General features: G+C 37.8%; 3 protein-coding genes and 2 long non-coding RNA genes across 5 annotated transcripts; 1 reads left to right on the forward strand and 4 right to left on the reverse strand.

Annotated features, from left to right (window-relative positions):
- Positions 1–5: 5 nt before the first annotated feature.
- LOC121761302 lies at positions 6–1,474 on the reverse strand. The gene is made up of 4 exons (XM_042156954.1): positions 1,354–1,474; positions 937–1,246; positions 700–849; positions 6–384 (listed from the first exon to the last, which is right to left on the reverse strand). The coding sequence occupies exons 1-4, from the start codon at positions 1,402–1,404 to the stop codon at positions 83–85; spliced, it is 813 nt and encodes a 270-aa protein (XP_042012888.1). The 5' UTR covers positions 1,405–1,474; the 3' UTR covers positions 6–82.
- An 894-nt stretch (positions 1,475–2,368) lies between these two features.
- LOC121760032 (uncharacterized protein At1g76660-like) lies at positions 2,369–6,326 on the forward strand. The gene is made up of 4 exons (XM_042155635.1): positions 2,369–2,621; positions 3,428–3,587; positions 4,373–5,498; positions 5,868–6,326. Exons 2-4 carry the CDS (start codon positions 3,534–3,536, stop codon positions 6,050–6,052), a joined length of 1,365 nt encoding a protein of 454 aa, XP_042011569.1. The 5' UTR covers positions 2,369–2,621; positions 3,428–3,533; the 3' UTR covers positions 6,053–6,326.
- Positions 6,327–7,413: 1,087 nt separating this feature from the next.
- On the reverse strand, positions 7,414–8,050 carry LOC121761016. Its single transcript, XR_006041889.1, has 3 exons — positions 8,001–8,050; positions 7,760–7,920; positions 7,414–7,643 (listed from the first exon to the last, which is right to left on the reverse strand). It is a non-coding gene; the product is annotated as an uncharacterized LOC121761016 (long non-coding RNA).
- A 2,263-nt stretch (positions 8,051–10,313) lies between these two features.
- LOC121761946 lies at positions 10,314–10,979 on the reverse strand. Its single transcript, XR_006042134.1, has 3 exons — positions 10,850–10,979; positions 10,652–10,715; positions 10,314–10,545 (listed from the first exon to the last, which is right to left on the reverse strand). It is a non-coding gene; the product is annotated as an uncharacterized LOC121761946 (long non-coding RNA).
- A 563-nt stretch (positions 10,980–11,542) lies between these two features.
- Positions 11,543–16,449, reverse strand: LOC121762514 (GPCR-type G protein 1). Its single transcript, XM_042158408.1, has 13 exons — positions 15,967–16,449; positions 15,155–15,255; positions 14,805–14,912; positions 14,402–14,522; positions 13,808–13,937; positions 13,458–13,536; positions 13,275–13,363; positions 13,053–13,145; positions 12,898–12,924; positions 12,689–12,775; positions 12,214–12,285; positions 11,986–12,116; positions 11,543–11,850 (listed from the first exon to the last, which is right to left on the reverse strand). Exons 1-13 carry the CDS (start codon positions 16,179–16,181, stop codon positions 11,697–11,699), a joined length of 1,407 nt encoding a protein of 468 aa, XP_042014342.1. The 5' UTR covers positions 16,182–16,449; the 3' UTR covers positions 11,543–11,696.
- Between the last annotated feature and the right edge of the window lie 532 nt (positions 16,450–16,981).

Raw genomic sequence — 16,981 nt, forward strand, 5'->3', positions numbered from 1 at the left:
TCATATTTGAACTCCAAAAATGGTTTAAAATAAGCAGATAATAGCAAACAGATTGTTTAAAAAGTTGAAAGGTGATGAAGTTTCAGAGGAAATCATGGTGGATGTCTTCCTCTAATCCCTCATCGTTCATCCACAACTGTAAGAGATGATCTTCGCCACCTTTTCTCTTCTCAATAATCTTCGAGGTTAGAGGATCCTCGTCCCCGTCCTCATCCTCTGCAGTTATGTAGCTACTCCACTTTGAAACCGTGTTCTTGCCTGCTGAATCGCGTTTCTCTCCCCCGACTAAATCACGTTTTTCTCGAATTTGTGCCATAAAACTGTTCCATTTCAAATCCAAACCCTTGTCTTTAGCGTTTACCACATTGGAATTTCTTCCCAAATCTGCACAAAAACATCAATTGTTTAAAAGTCTAACTCAAGACTGCAGTTTTATTGAGCAAAAATTCATAATGCGGTGCAGAATTTTCCTAACCTACCTACATTTTGATGCATATTATATAAAAGCAGACAAATGAAATAAACTCAGCATATATTTCCCCATATTATATTAGAGCTGCTCTTTTGTTCCTATCTCGTAATTTCATCCATGAACATGGATAGTATTCTTTATTTCCGTTGCATATCAATAGATGACAACGAGAATAACTATTATTCTATCTCAAAATTCATAACTGCGAAGAATTTTCCTAAATTTACCTTCATTTTGCTGCACTTTGCCATCTCTTCTGTTTGGAAACGAAGGTCTCAAAAGCTTTTCCCCTCTGCAAGAGTAGTTCCTTACTTTAGGCTTAGAGAACATCGCCTTCGGCATCTCTGTCACAACCAATGGCTCGATTCCACCATCCCCTGCTTAGTTCAAACATCAAAAAACACAAACAAAAACAGCAAAATCACAAATCGAGCGATTGCTCTTATAACCATTTCATCGAACACCTTGTGCAGAATGCACCCCTAGCTCGAATTTAGCAGAGCATTCCTCCTGATCGTCGCTATCGATGTACTCCGTCCAATCGCTCCTTTTCCTCTTCTGCTCTTCCTTTTTTGGAGAGTCGGCGGTGATCTGAGGCTCTTCGCCGGAGATCGGATGCTGCTGATCGGAAATTTGGCGAGATATGTTGAAATTCTGTACGACTTTGCGCACGTCCTTCGCCGTGAACGACTGCGCGAACACCTTCTGCACGGATTGATTCTGATTGCACACCACGCAGATCCATTTGTTGCTGCTCTTCTTCTGCTGCTTCACCTGCTTCCACATTTCACTAATTATCATCTTCACACACAACAGAGAGAGAGAGAGAGAGAGAGAGAGAGAGAGAGAGAGAGAGAGAGAGAGAGAGAGAGAGAGATTGCCTGCATGGTGGAGCACTCGAAACACTGGACGGCGATGAAAGAGATCGGCATTTTTGCATCCGGCGATTGCTTGAGTGTGAGAGTGAGAAAGAAACAAGAGATGCGCAATTTGGCGCGGAAATACAATTTGGAAATGCGCGCTTCTTTTGTGTATCCCTTTGAATTTAGTTTGGGCCTCATCCCGAAATGAATGGGCCTAAATGGGCCAGCAAGTATAAGTCATACTCCTACGGTCCAAGCCCACATGAGCTGCGTGACCATTGTTAACTAAATTTTAGAGATAAGAAAACAAAATACAAGGTCAATTTATTTCATATCTACTATCAAGGGTTATTTCAATGTTGTAAAGATATCCAGCATTATATAAACTTCTATTTATTTCGGGTATCTACTATCAAGTGTTTCAGTATGGTAGAGATCTCGTATAACCGATTTATTCCGATATTCATCGTCAACTTATCAATGTTCAATAATGTAATGATATCACATAACTTCAATTAATTTTGATGCCTTTTGTGAACTGTCATGCTCAATCTAATATCACTCTAATAAAAATTTTGTACTCCCTTTTTTGGCATTGCATAACATACATTTATTATGGTGTTTTGTATACCACATTTAAGATTTATTGTACGCATACTACAAAAAAATATTGACATGTGTATGTTAGATATACTCCTTGACTCATTGTCTTATTTAAAGTGGCTCAATTTCTTTTATGTATCTTCTCATTTGAACTGTCATAGTAGTGTTTCTTATACTCAAAATATCTCGTATGGAGATGAAAATGTTTCACTTTAAACTGGATGGATCCTCCATAAAAATTAAAAAAATTTACCCACGAGTTAAAAGGAGGGCAAAAAAAACGTGTACTAGATGATTCTCCAAGACAAAACCAGCCAATCATGAACTGCCACGTCCACTCATTATCCCACCAACGTAAAAAAAAGGTATAGATTCAGTAACGCCGTTATGACCAGCCCTTTGTCTTTACTTTTTTTTCCACTATTTTTGTTCTTACAAAAAGAAAAGTAAAAGCAAAGCAGTTTTCGCAAACACTAAGACAATCCATCAAAAAGAACAAAAAGAAAGAGAAAAAGAAAGAAATCAGATTGCAGATTAGATCTAGCCATTGCTTTTCCTTTTACCTTTCACACATACCTTATTCACATACACACACACAGTATTTTCTTCATTAGCTGATTAATTTATCAGTGAGCTTCCGCAGATCTCAACAATGGAAATGTGAGCCTTTTCTTTCAGCTCAGGTACTGAAATTCGTCTCTGACATTTCCATTTTGGTAGTTTTAATTTGATGGGCCTTGCTATTTTCGTGTTAATTGTAATGGGCTTCTCTCATTTTACTATTTTTTGTTGCAAGTTTGAAGCTTGGAATTTTACTCAGTGTGTGTGTTCTTGTTGGTGTTGTTTGGATAATGATGTGATGTTGTGGAGAATTTGTTGGGAGGTTGGTGAATATTGTCATCCTCAGTAGTGGCAACAAGAACTTTATTCCTTTTAATTTCTAGTGGGGTCGCTTTCAGCATAATTGAAACAAAAAAATTATGCATATATTTGGGTCCAAAATTGGCATGGAATTATTTGTTGTTACAACTGACAAAAACTCAATGACAAGTTCCAATATCTGGATGGGTTAGAATTGGAAGTATGTGAGCTTCTATTGTGGGAGTTCAATGTGTAAAGTAATTTTTTTTAAATGTAAAAAAATGATTCTTTAGAACTGTCTTTGTTGGCCAATTCTTTATATTAGGTAGAAATTAAGTAGTACTCCCTCCGTCCCGGGCTACTCGCTCATTTCCTTTTCGGCTCGGAGATTAAGGAATGAGTGTATAGGAAAGTCAAAAATGACGGCTGTATGTGAAATTTTTTACTAAAAATGGAAAAAGTGCAAGTAACTTGGGACGCCCAAAAAGGAAATAAGTGCGAGTAGTGCGGGACGGAGGGAGTAATATTTATAGAGGTTATCTTACTATCATTGGTCTTCTTGAAATAAGTATGCTTGCTTAGTGCATTCTTCATATGTAATGTTGGTTTCTTGTGTTTTGAATAACAGAGAGGAGATATTATAAGAGTTACAAAGTGTCATCAACAATTTTTGGGTTGCAAAGAGTTAATACAAAAGATTTTGGTTGTGTTGTGCCTTCGAACCCAACTTGGCCATGGCATCGGAGCAGATTAGGTTTCTGCAGCCACAGCAAGCACCGGCTTCCTGGGTATATTGCATTATGAGCCCTAAGCTTTTATGTTTCCGCCTGTGATTGATTGCATGCCTGGGGTGGAATTTACGACTGTCTTGCTTCGATGCTTTTGTGATCATGAGCTTTGTGGAGTGTCATATATGCTTTTGTCCATTAGTATTTGAGACATTGATATGGTGTTGCATTAGATACTGTAGAACTGCCAACGGCCTTATCGCCTACTTGTTTGTGATATTAAACGCATAAATATACAAAAAAAGAAAATATTTTCTCAGGTTTGATTGGCGTCCTGATTTGGTAAGCGACATTAACATGGTGCACGCCTAGATAGTCGTTTTAACTTATGCCGTGTGACTCAATGTGCAGTTGTGGCTTCAGTAGTCGGATGTATGATATATCAACTGTCATTGTATTGCGATGATGGATGTATATTTCACTGCTAATCCATCAGTTAATCTTTTTATAAATCCGAGTTCTTGTGATGTAAACGGCCATATCAATTAGTATCACTAATAAAAACAATAAGTTCCTGAACATGCATCAATCTATCAATTAGTATGACTTAGTTATTTATTCTTGATCACTTCTAGTCTTCTACTTTACTTTCACATAGTTATTATGTGACCATATCATTTCATATTATTAGAAGTTTACATAATCCATGCCTCGAAAAACGCCTGTTTTCTATGGCTCCTCTTCCAAATTCTTTGCTTGATTCTTTCATTAGGATTGTGTTTCCCTTTTAAAGCATCTCTTTATTTGATGGAACATTATGGCTAATGGTATTACTTTATTTGCAGCGCAAGAGGTGGGGAGGTTGTTGGACTGGACTTTCTTGTTTCAGTAAAAATAAAGGCGGAAAACGGATTGTGCCCGCATCAAGAATGCCCGAAGGGAACCAAGTATCGAATCAGCCGAACGGCCCCCAAGCCATTGGGCTGCCTAATCAGACGACCGGAATCCCCCAGTCTCTTTATGCTCCGCCATCTTCGCCTGCTTCTTTCTCGAATTCTGCACTCCCGTCGACAGCTCAGTCTCCCAACTGTTTCTTGTCTGCCAACTCTCCCAGCGGTCCTTCGTCTACTATGTTCGTCACCGGCCCATACGCCCATGAGACGCAGCTGGTATCCCCTCCGGTGTTCTCGACTTTCACAACCGAGCCATCCACGGCTCCTTATACACCTCCGCCGGAGTTGGCGCATTTGACCACTCCGTCTTCCCCCGACGTGCCTTACGCCCATTTCCTCTCGTCTTCCACCAATATGAAAGGCGCTGATAGGCACAGTTACTTCGCTGCAAATGATCTTCACGCCACGTATTCGCTCTACCCGGGAAGCCCGGCAAGTGCCCTCAGGTCGCCTGTTTCTTTGACGCCAGAGAAAGAATATCCCTCTCAGTGGAGTCCTTCGATCCCTTCACAAGAGCCCGGGCATTCAAAATCCGGGTCGGGCCGGTATATCGGGCTTGAGGCAGACGGCGCCGGAAAGTCGCACCAAGATTCCAATTTCTTCTGTCCCGAGACGTTCGCGCAGTTCTATCTTGACCAGTCCTCGCTTTCTCAATCCGGTGGTAGGTTAAGTATCTCCCGAGAATCGGATGCTTACTCGAACGGCGGAAACGGGCACCAAAACAGGCAGGCGAAAGTTTCCAAACCTGATCCTGAGGAACTGGAGGCTTATAGGGCTTCTTTCGGGTTCAGTGCTGATGAAATCGTCACCACAGCACATTATGTTGAGATATCAAACGTGTCGGACGACTCCTTCAGCATGACACCGCTCACCCCCGACAAACCCCCCGGGGATGGAAACATCTTGAATGCACCATCAAGAGAGAGGACAGAGATAGGCAAGAAGCAAGAAGGCTTTCCTGCTCTGCAGCTTGGAGATGCAGGACCGACTCATCCCGGCTCGTACAACAGCCCCGAAGGTAAATATGCTTACCTCTTTGTATCTTTATTTCACCACAGTCTATGCTAAGTCATACATTTCAAAACCTAAAAAAAGATGCCTACGATTCTTCACTGAATGCTGACTAGGTTGGATTACACCGTGCTTGCTCGATTCGTTGTGTGAATTTGCTCGTCTCTTTTCTTTTTCAAGAGTGTCTACCTTGGGTCATACTAGCATAGTTGGACAAAGATAACTTAGACTAAACCTTGGTTACACATTTACGTAATCCTACAAATACTCAATCATACGTATTGTCAATCTAATTTATCGTATGAAATAAACGAGCGCCACCCCTTAATGAAGCCTTGTTGACAAGAAAATTGCTATCTTATCTTTCTTTTCTCAGATCAAGCCCCACAAAAACGGCGAGGGTTGCCAAGTAGCCACATCCCAAGCGATGATGAAGACATATACTCGAAGATGGGGGCTCCTAGAAACGGCCGGAAGTATCCGTTTGGTTCGTCCAATTCTGATGCGGAGATTGAGTACAGGAGAGGGCGGAGCCTGAGAGAACAACATAACCGGAGGTAGGTAAAGCTAAGGCCAAGGAGGCTGATGCGAACGCCCTAAAATCACTCGTGTATGTATTTGCAGCCCTTGCTATCATCCTGATGATCCAACCTTCCTTTTGTGTGAGTGTCTGTTATATATAAATACATTCAAGAATTCTGCATCAAGTGTAGAGACTACAACTTTTGGCATATAGTTCAGTTGGAGAAAGAATGCAATGTGTACTTTTTTGTATGTAAATGTTAGTAGTATATGTTAAACTATGAAAATAGACTGAAATATATATATCTATATTTGGGAATTTCTAGCTGTTGCTAATGTTATATACTCACTCCATTGATAAACCTAAACCATGTGATTTAGTATTTGAAGGATTAGATGATCAAACGAGTTTACTATTAGTTAGTCCATTTATGATTCTATCTAACAAGAATATGAATCACTAATTTCCCTAACACATATAGGATCTCTTGATTGAGTGGTTTCGTTTCATTACTTGCCTAAAAAAATTTGTACTCTGTTCAAGAGTGATCGAAATTTATTGAAAATCTCGTGCTAAATAATGTTACCTAAACTGCATAAAAATCTCTGCTTTTGCTTGCTTCATTCTACAATGCACCCTTATTTATAATAAATTTTCTATCTAGGAAAGGAAACAATTTATTCATTCATTAATTAGTAATGAATCTGATTTGACAAAGCACCCTTATTTATATTATTATATATAATAATTCATGTGCCTAGAAAGGAAACAATATATTCACTCATTAAATAGTAGTAATAATTCTGATTTGAGATTTCATTGTATATTTCTAATCCAATTCGTATCATAATTACTATAATAATGCGTATCTTAAAATTTATCTAAAATGTATAAAAAAATCTAATTTAGTGTCGATCTTCTTTTTCCTCCTCCAGATATAAATAAACTAAAAAGAATCGCAATCTCAAGGAATATAGTGTAAGATTCTAAGTCGATTTGTAATAGTTTATATGTCAATTATGATGGTTACTTCGTGTGATATATTAGATTCAATTGATAAACCTAAAACATAGTAGTATGATTTAGTATTTGAATGATTAGATGATCAAAGAGTTCAACATTGAATCTGTATAGATTTATACAATGTGAATGTGGATCGAACAGTTGTGAGATATATTAGATTCAATTGATAAACCTAAAACATAGTAGTATGATTTAGTATTTGAATGATTAGATGATCAAAGAGTTCAACATTGAATCTGTATAGATTTATACAATGTGAATGTGGATCGAACAGTTGTGAGACACCAGTCGCACGATTGAATAAACTGCAACAAGAAAGGTAAAAACACAGCAATTACGTGGTTCGGCTCTAGGCCTACGTCCACGGGCAGAAAACTAGTGTATGTGTTTATTGATCACTCAAAAGGATTTACAAGAACACTCAATTCTCTCGGAGATTTACAAGTACAGAACTTTCTCAACTCGCTCGAAGTCGACTTGCTTCGAGAGCACAAATGCACAGTTGGAAAAACTTCTCCACTCTACTCTATATCTCTTGAATTCTGTTGTTGTTGAATGAGTGGAAGCATCGTCGCTACTTAAAGGAATTAGGCTCGATCAATTTAGCTGCAAGGGACGAAGAAAGACGAATTTAGCAGTGTTGAGGCGATGACAAAGACGAAGAGTTTATACATACTAATATAGACCAAACAAAACATGAGAACTCATCCCAAAAAACTAACCTGTTAGGTAAGAGAGCCCATTTAACATATATACCCCACACCAGTTGTTCTCACAACCGATGTGGGAATTGAGTATGTAACATATACCTTCCAAAACATATAAGCAAAAGCATCCAAATAAGTGAGGAAATCCAGCTAGATTCCTTGTAGATTACCCACATCTGATATCATAATTCCACTACATAATATGAGAATGAGATGATACTTTAGATTGAGGTGATATTTGAGAGAAAGGGCATACCCCTATGGCTATGGTATTGATATAGAAATCAATCAAGGATGATGTGAACCTATATAACACCGATACGCCACCCTGTTGCCGTATCACGTATCGGATACGTATCCGATACCGATACGCGACGGATACACCGTCGATACGTATCCTGGGCGTATCCGCGAGCTGGGCCGTATTGGGCCGGGAAACCTCAGATTCGATACGTATCCTTCGGCGTATCCGCGAGCTGGGCCGTATTGGGCCTTCATCCTCCTCTATCTGCAAAGATCTGAGGTTCTCCTCTTCGAAATCAACGTCCATCTCTGTCGAAGAACTTCGCAACTTTCAATTTACGAACTTCAATCCGATTTGGGAACAAAATTGACAGTTAATCGGATATGAAGAAGAAGAAGAAGAAGAAGAAGAAGAAGAAAGGGGAGGCGCCGCTATTGCCTCAACTAGGGATTGAAGAAAATTGGAAATGGGAGAATGAATTGGGCAAGAAGTAGTCACGATGGAAAAGGAGTATATTTGGGGCTCATTTTTTGGGCCAATTTATTACTCCATTAACTTTGTCTAATTTTGTAACTATAAATAAATATTTTGATCAATATTATTGGTAATATGGATAAGTATAACCAAAAAATCGATGTGGTGTAATCGACCATAAAAGAAATTGACTTTAGCTTTTAATATTTTGTAATTTTATTATTTTTATTTGTATAATAACATTAGAATATCTATTTTGTAATTTATTATGCACTATTATTATTTATTAAAAAAATAGTTAAAACGTATCCGCGTATCGGGTTGTTTGGGAAAGAGCCGTATCCGCGTATCCGTATCCTTCGGATACTGATACGCGTATCCGTATCCGTGCCGCATAGATGTGAACCACCTGCATCAACAACTTCATCAATATTTTGTCTATATTCAAAATAATTAACAGTATCAAAACACTAAAATTGTGAATTTTGAATTCAAATTGTATTTGTTTTAGAAATCAGAGAGAGAGAGGGAGATGTATAAATACGGGGAGTAGATTTCTTTGCGGAAACCATGAGTGACGACGGTGTAGATGATGGTGGCGGTGGTTACACATCCGAGCACCACAAACGCCGCCCTCAGCCTGATTGCGAGCGATGCTTCCGCCATAGATCACTACTTTGCAAGCTCTGAATTACGCTTCTAAGCTGGACCTATGTATATATATTTATATAGAGACGAGAGTGAGAGTTTGAGAAGAAAAACATGGTAGTAGTTGATAAAAAAGAAAAAAAATTGATTAAAATAAAATCACTATAAATAATTTAATATTGTTTTATGTACCATTTGAATGACGCATGATGGATACATAGTTAATAGACAATTTTGCCCTCCAATTAAAATTATACTCTCTCCGTTCTTTGTTAATAGATACATTTCTTTTCAGTACGGAATTAAAGAATAGCGTGTTAAATGGATTGTGGCAAAAGTAAGAGAGAATAAATTAAAAGTGAGAATTACTCTTTACCAAAAATAAAAATGACTCAATTAACTTGGAACTTCTTAGAATAGAAAAATGACTCTATTAACATGGAACTCAGGGAGTAGCTGGAGTAGCTAAAAGGATACAAATGTCTAGGAATAGTGCAAAAGTCCCTCAATATAATTATACCATATCTAGAGATTAATGATGCTAATAAAATTGTCCGGAAATGTTAATTTCTACTTCTCCATCCGCAAATAGAAGTACCGTTTTACCATTTTAGTCCGTCCGTGAATAGGTGTTTCGGTTCACTTTTACTATAAATGGTAACAAGGTCTCACATTTCACATACCCATTCAACTCACATTTCATTTAAAACTAATATATTTAAGTGGAATCCATATTTCACTAATTTTTTTCCATCAATTTTTCTTAACATTTATAAACACTCGTAACGCTAAGAAATGACACTCGTAACGGAGGGAGTAATTGTGTAAGGACTAAATATGTAATTCACTCGAATTTTTAATCCATATAACTTAGCCATATTAAATTTATAAACAGGTTCATAATAATGTTATGGCTATCAAAATAATAAGCCCGTTTTGATTAGCTGGTAAGTTGGAAATCCAAGACAATTAGTGAATTATGCACGTGAATAAAAGACATGATCTGAAACATCAAAAACATCGGTTTAAAATACTAGTAGAATTTAATGAGTACCAACTAGGCAAAGTCAAAGATGGTATAAAAATGGTTATATAAATTGTAGAAATTGGAGTGCCAATGTGCAAAACAAAGTCAAAGATGGTGTGAATAGTAGAAATTGGAGTGCTAATACGAATGAATTATAGCAATAATGAGACCACGTTTTGATTTATAACCGTTCCGACACCTAACCCTAACTGGAGAAGCCTCGTACCTTCCGAAGCATATCAACAAAATGATCCATAATGCCACCCAAACCTATCACACACAGGATTTCATCAAACACAAACTTACCTTTTCTTATTTCTGAGCAAAACAAAGTAGATGGGATCTAACTGTGATTCATGAGGAGTGAGCTTTCGGAACTGCAAAACGACGTACAAACATGTGCTGATGCTGCAAAGGAGAAGGGGTAACGGAAGTTTAGTAATGTCGATTTAACGTCTGAGACGATGAAGGAGTAATGGGGATCGAAACGAAGAAGATGAGTTTATATATATACCTTCCAAAGCATATAAGCAAAACCATCCAAACAAGTGAGGAAATCCAGTGTAGATTATCCACATCTGATATCATAATTCCACTACATAATATGAGAAGATGATGCTTATTTTGGAATTAAAACTCATTCCAACATCATATGCATTAGTATGACATAGTTAATCATAGATTGAGCCGATATTGGAGAGAAAGGGCATACGATATTGATATAGAAATCAACCAAGGTTGCTGCCATCCACCTGCATCAACAAGATCATTGCCAATTTCTCATATTTTTTTGTCTAAATTCAAAATACAAGATGCTGGTGTAGATGACAGTGGCGGCGGCGATACATCCGAGAACCATAAACGCCGTCCTCAGCCCGACTGCAAGCGATGCTGCCGCCATAGATGAATTATGGCCACTTTACAAGCTCTGAATAAGCTAGAATTAAAGGTGAGAGAGAGTTCGAGTTCGAGTTCGAGACGGAAATATATGAGTGGCATGAATCCACGTCTTCACACTGAACAAACACATTAGTCAGTCAATTATTTGGTAAATGGAGTATCATTAAAATCCATATAACTTAACAAATCGAGCTCTAAATTATTAAACGGGTTCGAATTAATGCTCTGGCTATCGAAACGTTCAACGATGATTACCATTTTTTATTTACTACACTTGAATTTCCGGTTTTTCGTATTTCGTAACTGTATAGTAAGATCTATAATTTGAGTATGAAGTTTGACAGGTTACAATATGGAAAGGAATAAATAAATGAATTATGTAACACATTCTTCAAGTCCCTTAGCATATCAAATCTCAATTCTTGAATAGTAGTACTTCACTACTACTACACACTTTCTATTTTTTTCGATAACTAATGTAAAAATCCCCAACAAATCTCGAAAGTAATACAAAAAATATAGTAACACTATATGTGCAAAGTGGCACGTAAATATTTTCAAATTCAACCATTCTATTTTCAAATGTAACCACTCTTCCACAAACCCACATGGGAATTTCTAAAAAAATGGGAATAAAAAAATAATACTATAACTACAAATTAATCAATGGGGTGTTTGTCAGCCTGTTTGGAAGTGTAATGAGCAGATAGCAAAACCAGAGAGAGGAAAGAACTTGCTGCAAATATCGCGTCGAACCAACGATGGTAGAAGTCGAACTGAATGTCACCACCCAACACATCTGTTATGATCATCCTGCAAAGAGACCATCACTTCAGGCATGACGAAAACTAAATACGGGAAGCTCTCGAGTTGAGGTAAACAATTCTATAGTCAGGCTAAGAAAAGCCAGATCGACTGAATGAGAAAAGGTCGGTTTAGAAATTGTACCTGTACTCGGTGGCCAAGCTTTTCCTGATTAATAATATGGAAGAAACGAAGTACATTCCCATTATTTCAGAGAGGAAAAGGACGACATTGCTTGAAGATCCACTCCCAACTCTCGAAACAGCAAAAAAGAACTGTTCAAATGCCATAAGAGTTAGGTCACAGCAACGTAAGATGGATTCTGAGATCAGCCAACCAATAGTCTTATTTGAGAAAATAATTGAAACTTACTTTCATCAAATTGGATAAGAATCCCCGTACAGATATGACGATCATCATCCCAATGAATAGAAGGGAAACGTACTACACAGAAGGAAGGAAAACATTATATAAAGCGAAGACTGTTAAGGTAATTAGGTAGTAGTACATGGTAGCATAACGATCACTCTCACTGAACTCATCTATCCTGATAGAAATAGGTTGTTCTTGAGGCTAACTTATCTCCATAGTCATAAGTCAGGAAGCATCAGTTCTTTTAAGCCATTTTACAGTGATCCCCTCTGTATTAAGAAGGTGATTTACAAATTGATTCCCCACCCTTCCCCAACTCTACACGTATAAAAATAAGAATGTATCTGATGCACACTGACGAAAGAGCTCAATATTTTCTATGACTTGACTGACAAATCATGTTTGAAATATATAGCCATTGCATGCAACATATACATGGGGGAAGTTGTCGAAGCAATACCAAGGAAAAACTAACCTGTGATAATAAAGTTACGTTGATGCCAATATCAAAAAACTGCAGAAAGATGCTGATTGTCCTAGTAACGGGATCAACGGAACCAGCCTGAAAAAAGTGGTGGCATTAAACCAGAACATTTTCAACTCCAGAATAGTAAACTTTGAGTTGAACGTAACAATACTAAATAGAACAATGAGGAGATAAGTAAAACAGAGTCGTAGTATTACCTCCTTGAACACAACACTTTGCAAAGACTGCACAATAAAGGAAACAAAGATAATTCAACAGTCAGTACTTGAGAATATCCAGAATGCTTAGTCCTGATAAATTTTAAACATTGTGAATCAAATTATCTTTTAATCATGTCAAAAGTCACATTTACCTTTAACATTTTATATACACAATATATCGAACAGACATATCCTAAGAGATTCTGCATGTGACCCTTCCAGGTTCGAGAATATGCTGCAGCTTCCTGAATACGAGAGATGAAAGAGAACGTTTTTCACAAGAAAATTAAAGTCAGTCCGCAATTTCTTTCAATCTTACTCTTGTGAATCTTCAACTTGCAACATACAGGAAAAGACATGAGCATTTAGCATACCTTAGCTTGGCGAAGCTCATAGATTTCCAGAAATAGCTGCTTTGAGAGCTCCTCCAAAGCTTGTACCTCTGCTTCCAAGGTTCTGATATCTACACAAAGAAAGAGTCAACAACAAGAAAAGTAAGAAAGCAGAACACAAAGAACTAACACCCCAATACCAATACATGCGCGACAATTACTAACCTTGCTCCTTTTGGTCATCCTGTACAGAGCGAACAACCGTGCCAACTAATCGCTTTAGGAAGGACCTATTGTTTGATTTCTGTTACATTAAAGTTCACCAGAAATTAGACTCAAAGGTCACAGATAAGATCTTATAGAGAATACTTCATATTTTTTTTAGAAAAACAGTGATTCATATGGTTTGTTATCAAAATGCCACAAGCAGTAGTGGGATGAAACAAGAAACTAGGGTAAGGGAAAAAGCATCCTTCATAGAACAAGAAAATTGGTTTTTGGAAAAAAAATGTTAATTGAACCGTACAATGAGATTTAAAAAAAAACATATTTAATCCATAGAAAGGTAAGTGAACCTCTTCGGACCCTTGTTTTCGCTCTATCTCCATTTGACAAAGAATTATCTTCTTCTTCTTGGATATGCAAGTCTCTATTGACTGCATCAACTGCCTCTCGATTCCCTTTATCTCTGTTTCCTCAATTTCTCTTCATTTCATAAGAAAAGGAAATTATATTAAACTATTATATCATTGTGCTGAGAACCGTGGAATAATATATGAAAGGTAAAACTTCTAAAGAAAAGCAAACATCATTAAACAAAGAGCTATGAGCAGAACTCTAATGCGTGTACTAAGAAGCCTGTTGAAGGTTAAGACTACTTATAGTATTATCTCTTAGAGATGTTCGTGGAGCTCAATACATAACAAATATACGCTGTTGTTCATGGTTGTTTATTACTACCAATTAAATTTAGAATAGAAAGTACAATGAACTATTAACCACGATGATGCAGATAAACATGCACACCCACGCTCACACACAAAAAGGAAAGAAAAGGTTCCACTCAAGACTTCCATGTTTTTAATTGGGCTTTATGCACGAACTAATTGTGATACGCAAAACAATATTCAGTTCAGTAATCTAAGCCACATATCTCACATAACTCTTACCGAATAAAGAGAGAAAGGTAACTGTAGGGTAAATTGACTGCTCCAAAACCAGAAAGTATAGCCATGACAGTCACACCAATGACCCCAATCCTGCTCACTAACTGGGGCATGGTGAAGAATCCTGACAAGAAATATTATTATAACAAAAAAAAGAAAAAAACAGAACAAAAAATATATAAGTACTATTTAAAAGAAACATATCAAATGCAATGTATTGTAACATGTCACTTTATGTTTTCAGATTACACTATATGGAGTGAAAGCGCAAATAGTAGGAGAAATGGAGTGGCTAGATGTAAAGGCGAACAGTAGTTCAGCATAGTTAACCTCATGACGAGGTAATTGAACCAAACATAGTGATTATATACTTCGAAGCCCTTAGCACCATCAAACAAATCCTAACCTTTATCCGGTGAAGGCATCGGAAAATGAATACCCAGTCGCCAAAATCCATAAAGATAGACCAACAAGAATATAACAGCACCGAGTGAGGCCCGCTCCTTTCTAATACCTGAAAGAAAAGCAGATAATAGAGCTTTAACCGGAAGCCTCCATATGTATGTGAAATGAAAATAGAGCGAGGAATAAAAGGTACCACACTACCACCCACCCCCACCTCACCCACATTCACCGCGAAAAAGCAATATTAGAAATTAAAATCACCCACCCTCCATCACCATATGTTTGAAAGAAGACAATTAAAATGGAGACAAAAGAACACACTAAATTTATAAAAAAAACTGCCAAACTTACCACTGTTCGAAAGCATCAGATAGCAATGATAGTAGGGCAACATGAAAACGAGCAACATTATCAAACAAAACAAATCCACCTTCCAATTCATCCACCTTGCCCTGCAGACAATATAGCAATTGAAGCAATCTCAGATCAGAGCAAACTCCTCAAAGCCCTCCATGAAGACGGAGCACCAAGCATCACAAATTCAACAAACTAAACAAAGTTCTCCATGAGATCATAATAACACACGTACACTAGTTAAAAAATGTAAAGAAAACGAATAAAGATCGCAAGAGCACTAAGGCTTTACGTGGTTCGACATAAGTCTACATCTAAGGAAAAGAGATTAATCTATGTTATTCACTTGATCAAGAAATTACAATGAACACTCGAACTACAAAATGAAACACAAAACCACAAGTTGAATCTCACTCATGTATATGCTATCTATCATCTTCTATCCTAGCAATGAATCATTTATACACACAACCAACTGCAGCGAAAGATAACTGCTGGATCAAGAAGTCCAACGCCTTTAACCACCGAGCTTCTTTTAATTGCATCAAGTTTCAAACCTTACGGTATTTTGCACGGTCACAACAACCCAACAGATAAGGTTTGTGATCTGAATATCCAAACGCTCATTGATAGCAACTAAACTAGGCTACAGTGTCCAATTAAAGGGAACTACAAAGCATTTCACAATCAGGAATTTACGAATTAACTACAAAAGGTGTAAATCAACACATGCTAGAAAATGAATAGTTAACGCTCTCTCGACCTAAAAATTAGGGGAAAAGCACAAGGTACAACAGCTAACTGCTTACTCTTTCGAGAGAATGGGAATAATCTCGAACAGGACGAGCTCGAACAGATTGCAAGAGAATGCAAAAACAACACTGAATATGATCTGAACCAGCACCCGTTTCTCCTCATACTCCTTGTAAAGCCGGCGGTTCAGGAACCACAAGCCGCCCCATCCAAGCAGCAGCAGCGACCCCACCACCACCACCCCCTCGTACACCACCCTACCCCACCCCATCCTACAATATGTGTTCTCTCTCTCTCTCTCTCTCTCTCTCTCACTCTCACAAACCCCCTCTCGCTCGCTCTCTTCAGCTCCGCTCTTCAATCCACCGCCACTTCGGTTCCGCAATGGTCATCAATCGCTGAATAAGCTTCCGAGACTTGCAGGAATTAGTAGAAAACCTTCGAGATTGCGTTTGATGATGGATCGATCATGGATTTTTTAGATGCAATTGCTGATTTGTGCTAAAGCATTTGGGCGTTGAATAGTTGGATTTGATTTAGATTTTGGTGTGCGTTTGCAAAGAAAAAATTCGGAATAAGGGGTTAAATTCGCTGACCTTTCGTAATTAGGGATTCAATTTGCTGGTCTTTCGTAATTTGGGATCGAGGCATGCGTATTCCTCAGAATAAGGGATTTATGATATTTTATCTTATTTATGTTTTTTTTTAATATTATTTCCCTCTAAGCATTTATCAATTGTCTAAATTACCCTTTTCAAATTTTCCACGATACACGTGAAGCTTCAAATCATGGAGATGAATAATCTCGTTGCAAACAGTATTAAGAAAATCCCTGTCGTGTGAGACAACAATAAGAGTTTTCTTCCACCTGCATAAGTATTCTTCCAACCAGAGAACAGCCATGAGGTCCTGATGATTTGTAGGCTCATCCAATAGCAACAAAGTAGGCTGAACAAAAGTGCTCTGGCTAATGAAATTCTCATTCTCCAACCACCACTAAAGGACCGTGTTGCTCGACCTGCATATCTTTAGTAAAACCCAACCCAGCAAGAATTTTGGAAGCTTGAGCCT

Source organism: Salvia splendens, chromosome 13, assembly GCF_004379255.2.
Source record: "Salvia splendens isolate huo1 chromosome 13, SspV2, whole genome shotgun sequence".
Taxonomy (NCBI): Eukaryota; Viridiplantae; Streptophyta; class Magnoliopsida; order Lamiales; family Lamiaceae; genus Salvia; species Salvia splendens.

Coding starts and splice junctions, on each gene's coding strand:
- LOC121761302 (XM_042156954.1), bottom strand. CDS start 1,404: ATGCCGATCTCTTTCATCGCCGTCCAGTGTTTCGAGTGCTCCACCATG. Junction 850..936: donor AGGGGTGCATTCTGCACAAG/GTGTTCGATGAA, acceptor TGAACTAAGCAG/GGGATGGTGGAATCGAGCCA. Junction 385..699: donor CAAAGTGCAGCAAAATGAAG/GTAAATTTAGGA, acceptor GTTTTTGTGCAG/ATTTGGGAAGAAATTCCAAT.
- LOC121760032 (XM_042155635.1), top strand. CDS start 3,534: ATGGCATCGGAGCAGATTAGGTTTCTGCAGCCACAGCAAGCACCGGCT. Junction 3,588..4,372: donor AGCAAGCACCGGCTTCCTGG/GTATATTGCATT, acceptor CTTTATTTGCAG/CGCAAGAGGTGGGGAGGTTG. Junction 5,499..5,867: donor CTCGTACAACAGCCCCGAAG/GTAAATATGCTT, acceptor TTCTTTTCTCAG/ATCAAGCCCCACAAAAACGG.
- LOC121762514 (XM_042158408.1), bottom strand. CDS start 16,181: ATGGGGTGGGGTAGGGTGGTGTACGAGGGGGTGGTGGTGGTGGGGTCG. Junction 14,523..14,804: donor GATGCCTTCACCGGATAAAG/GTTAGGATTTGT, acceptor ATTTCTTGTCAG/GATTCTTCACCATGCCCCAG. Junction 12,286..12,688: donor ACGTAACTTTATTATCACAG/GTTAGTTTTTCC, acceptor CCTTCTGTGTAG/TACGTTTCCCTTCTATTCAT.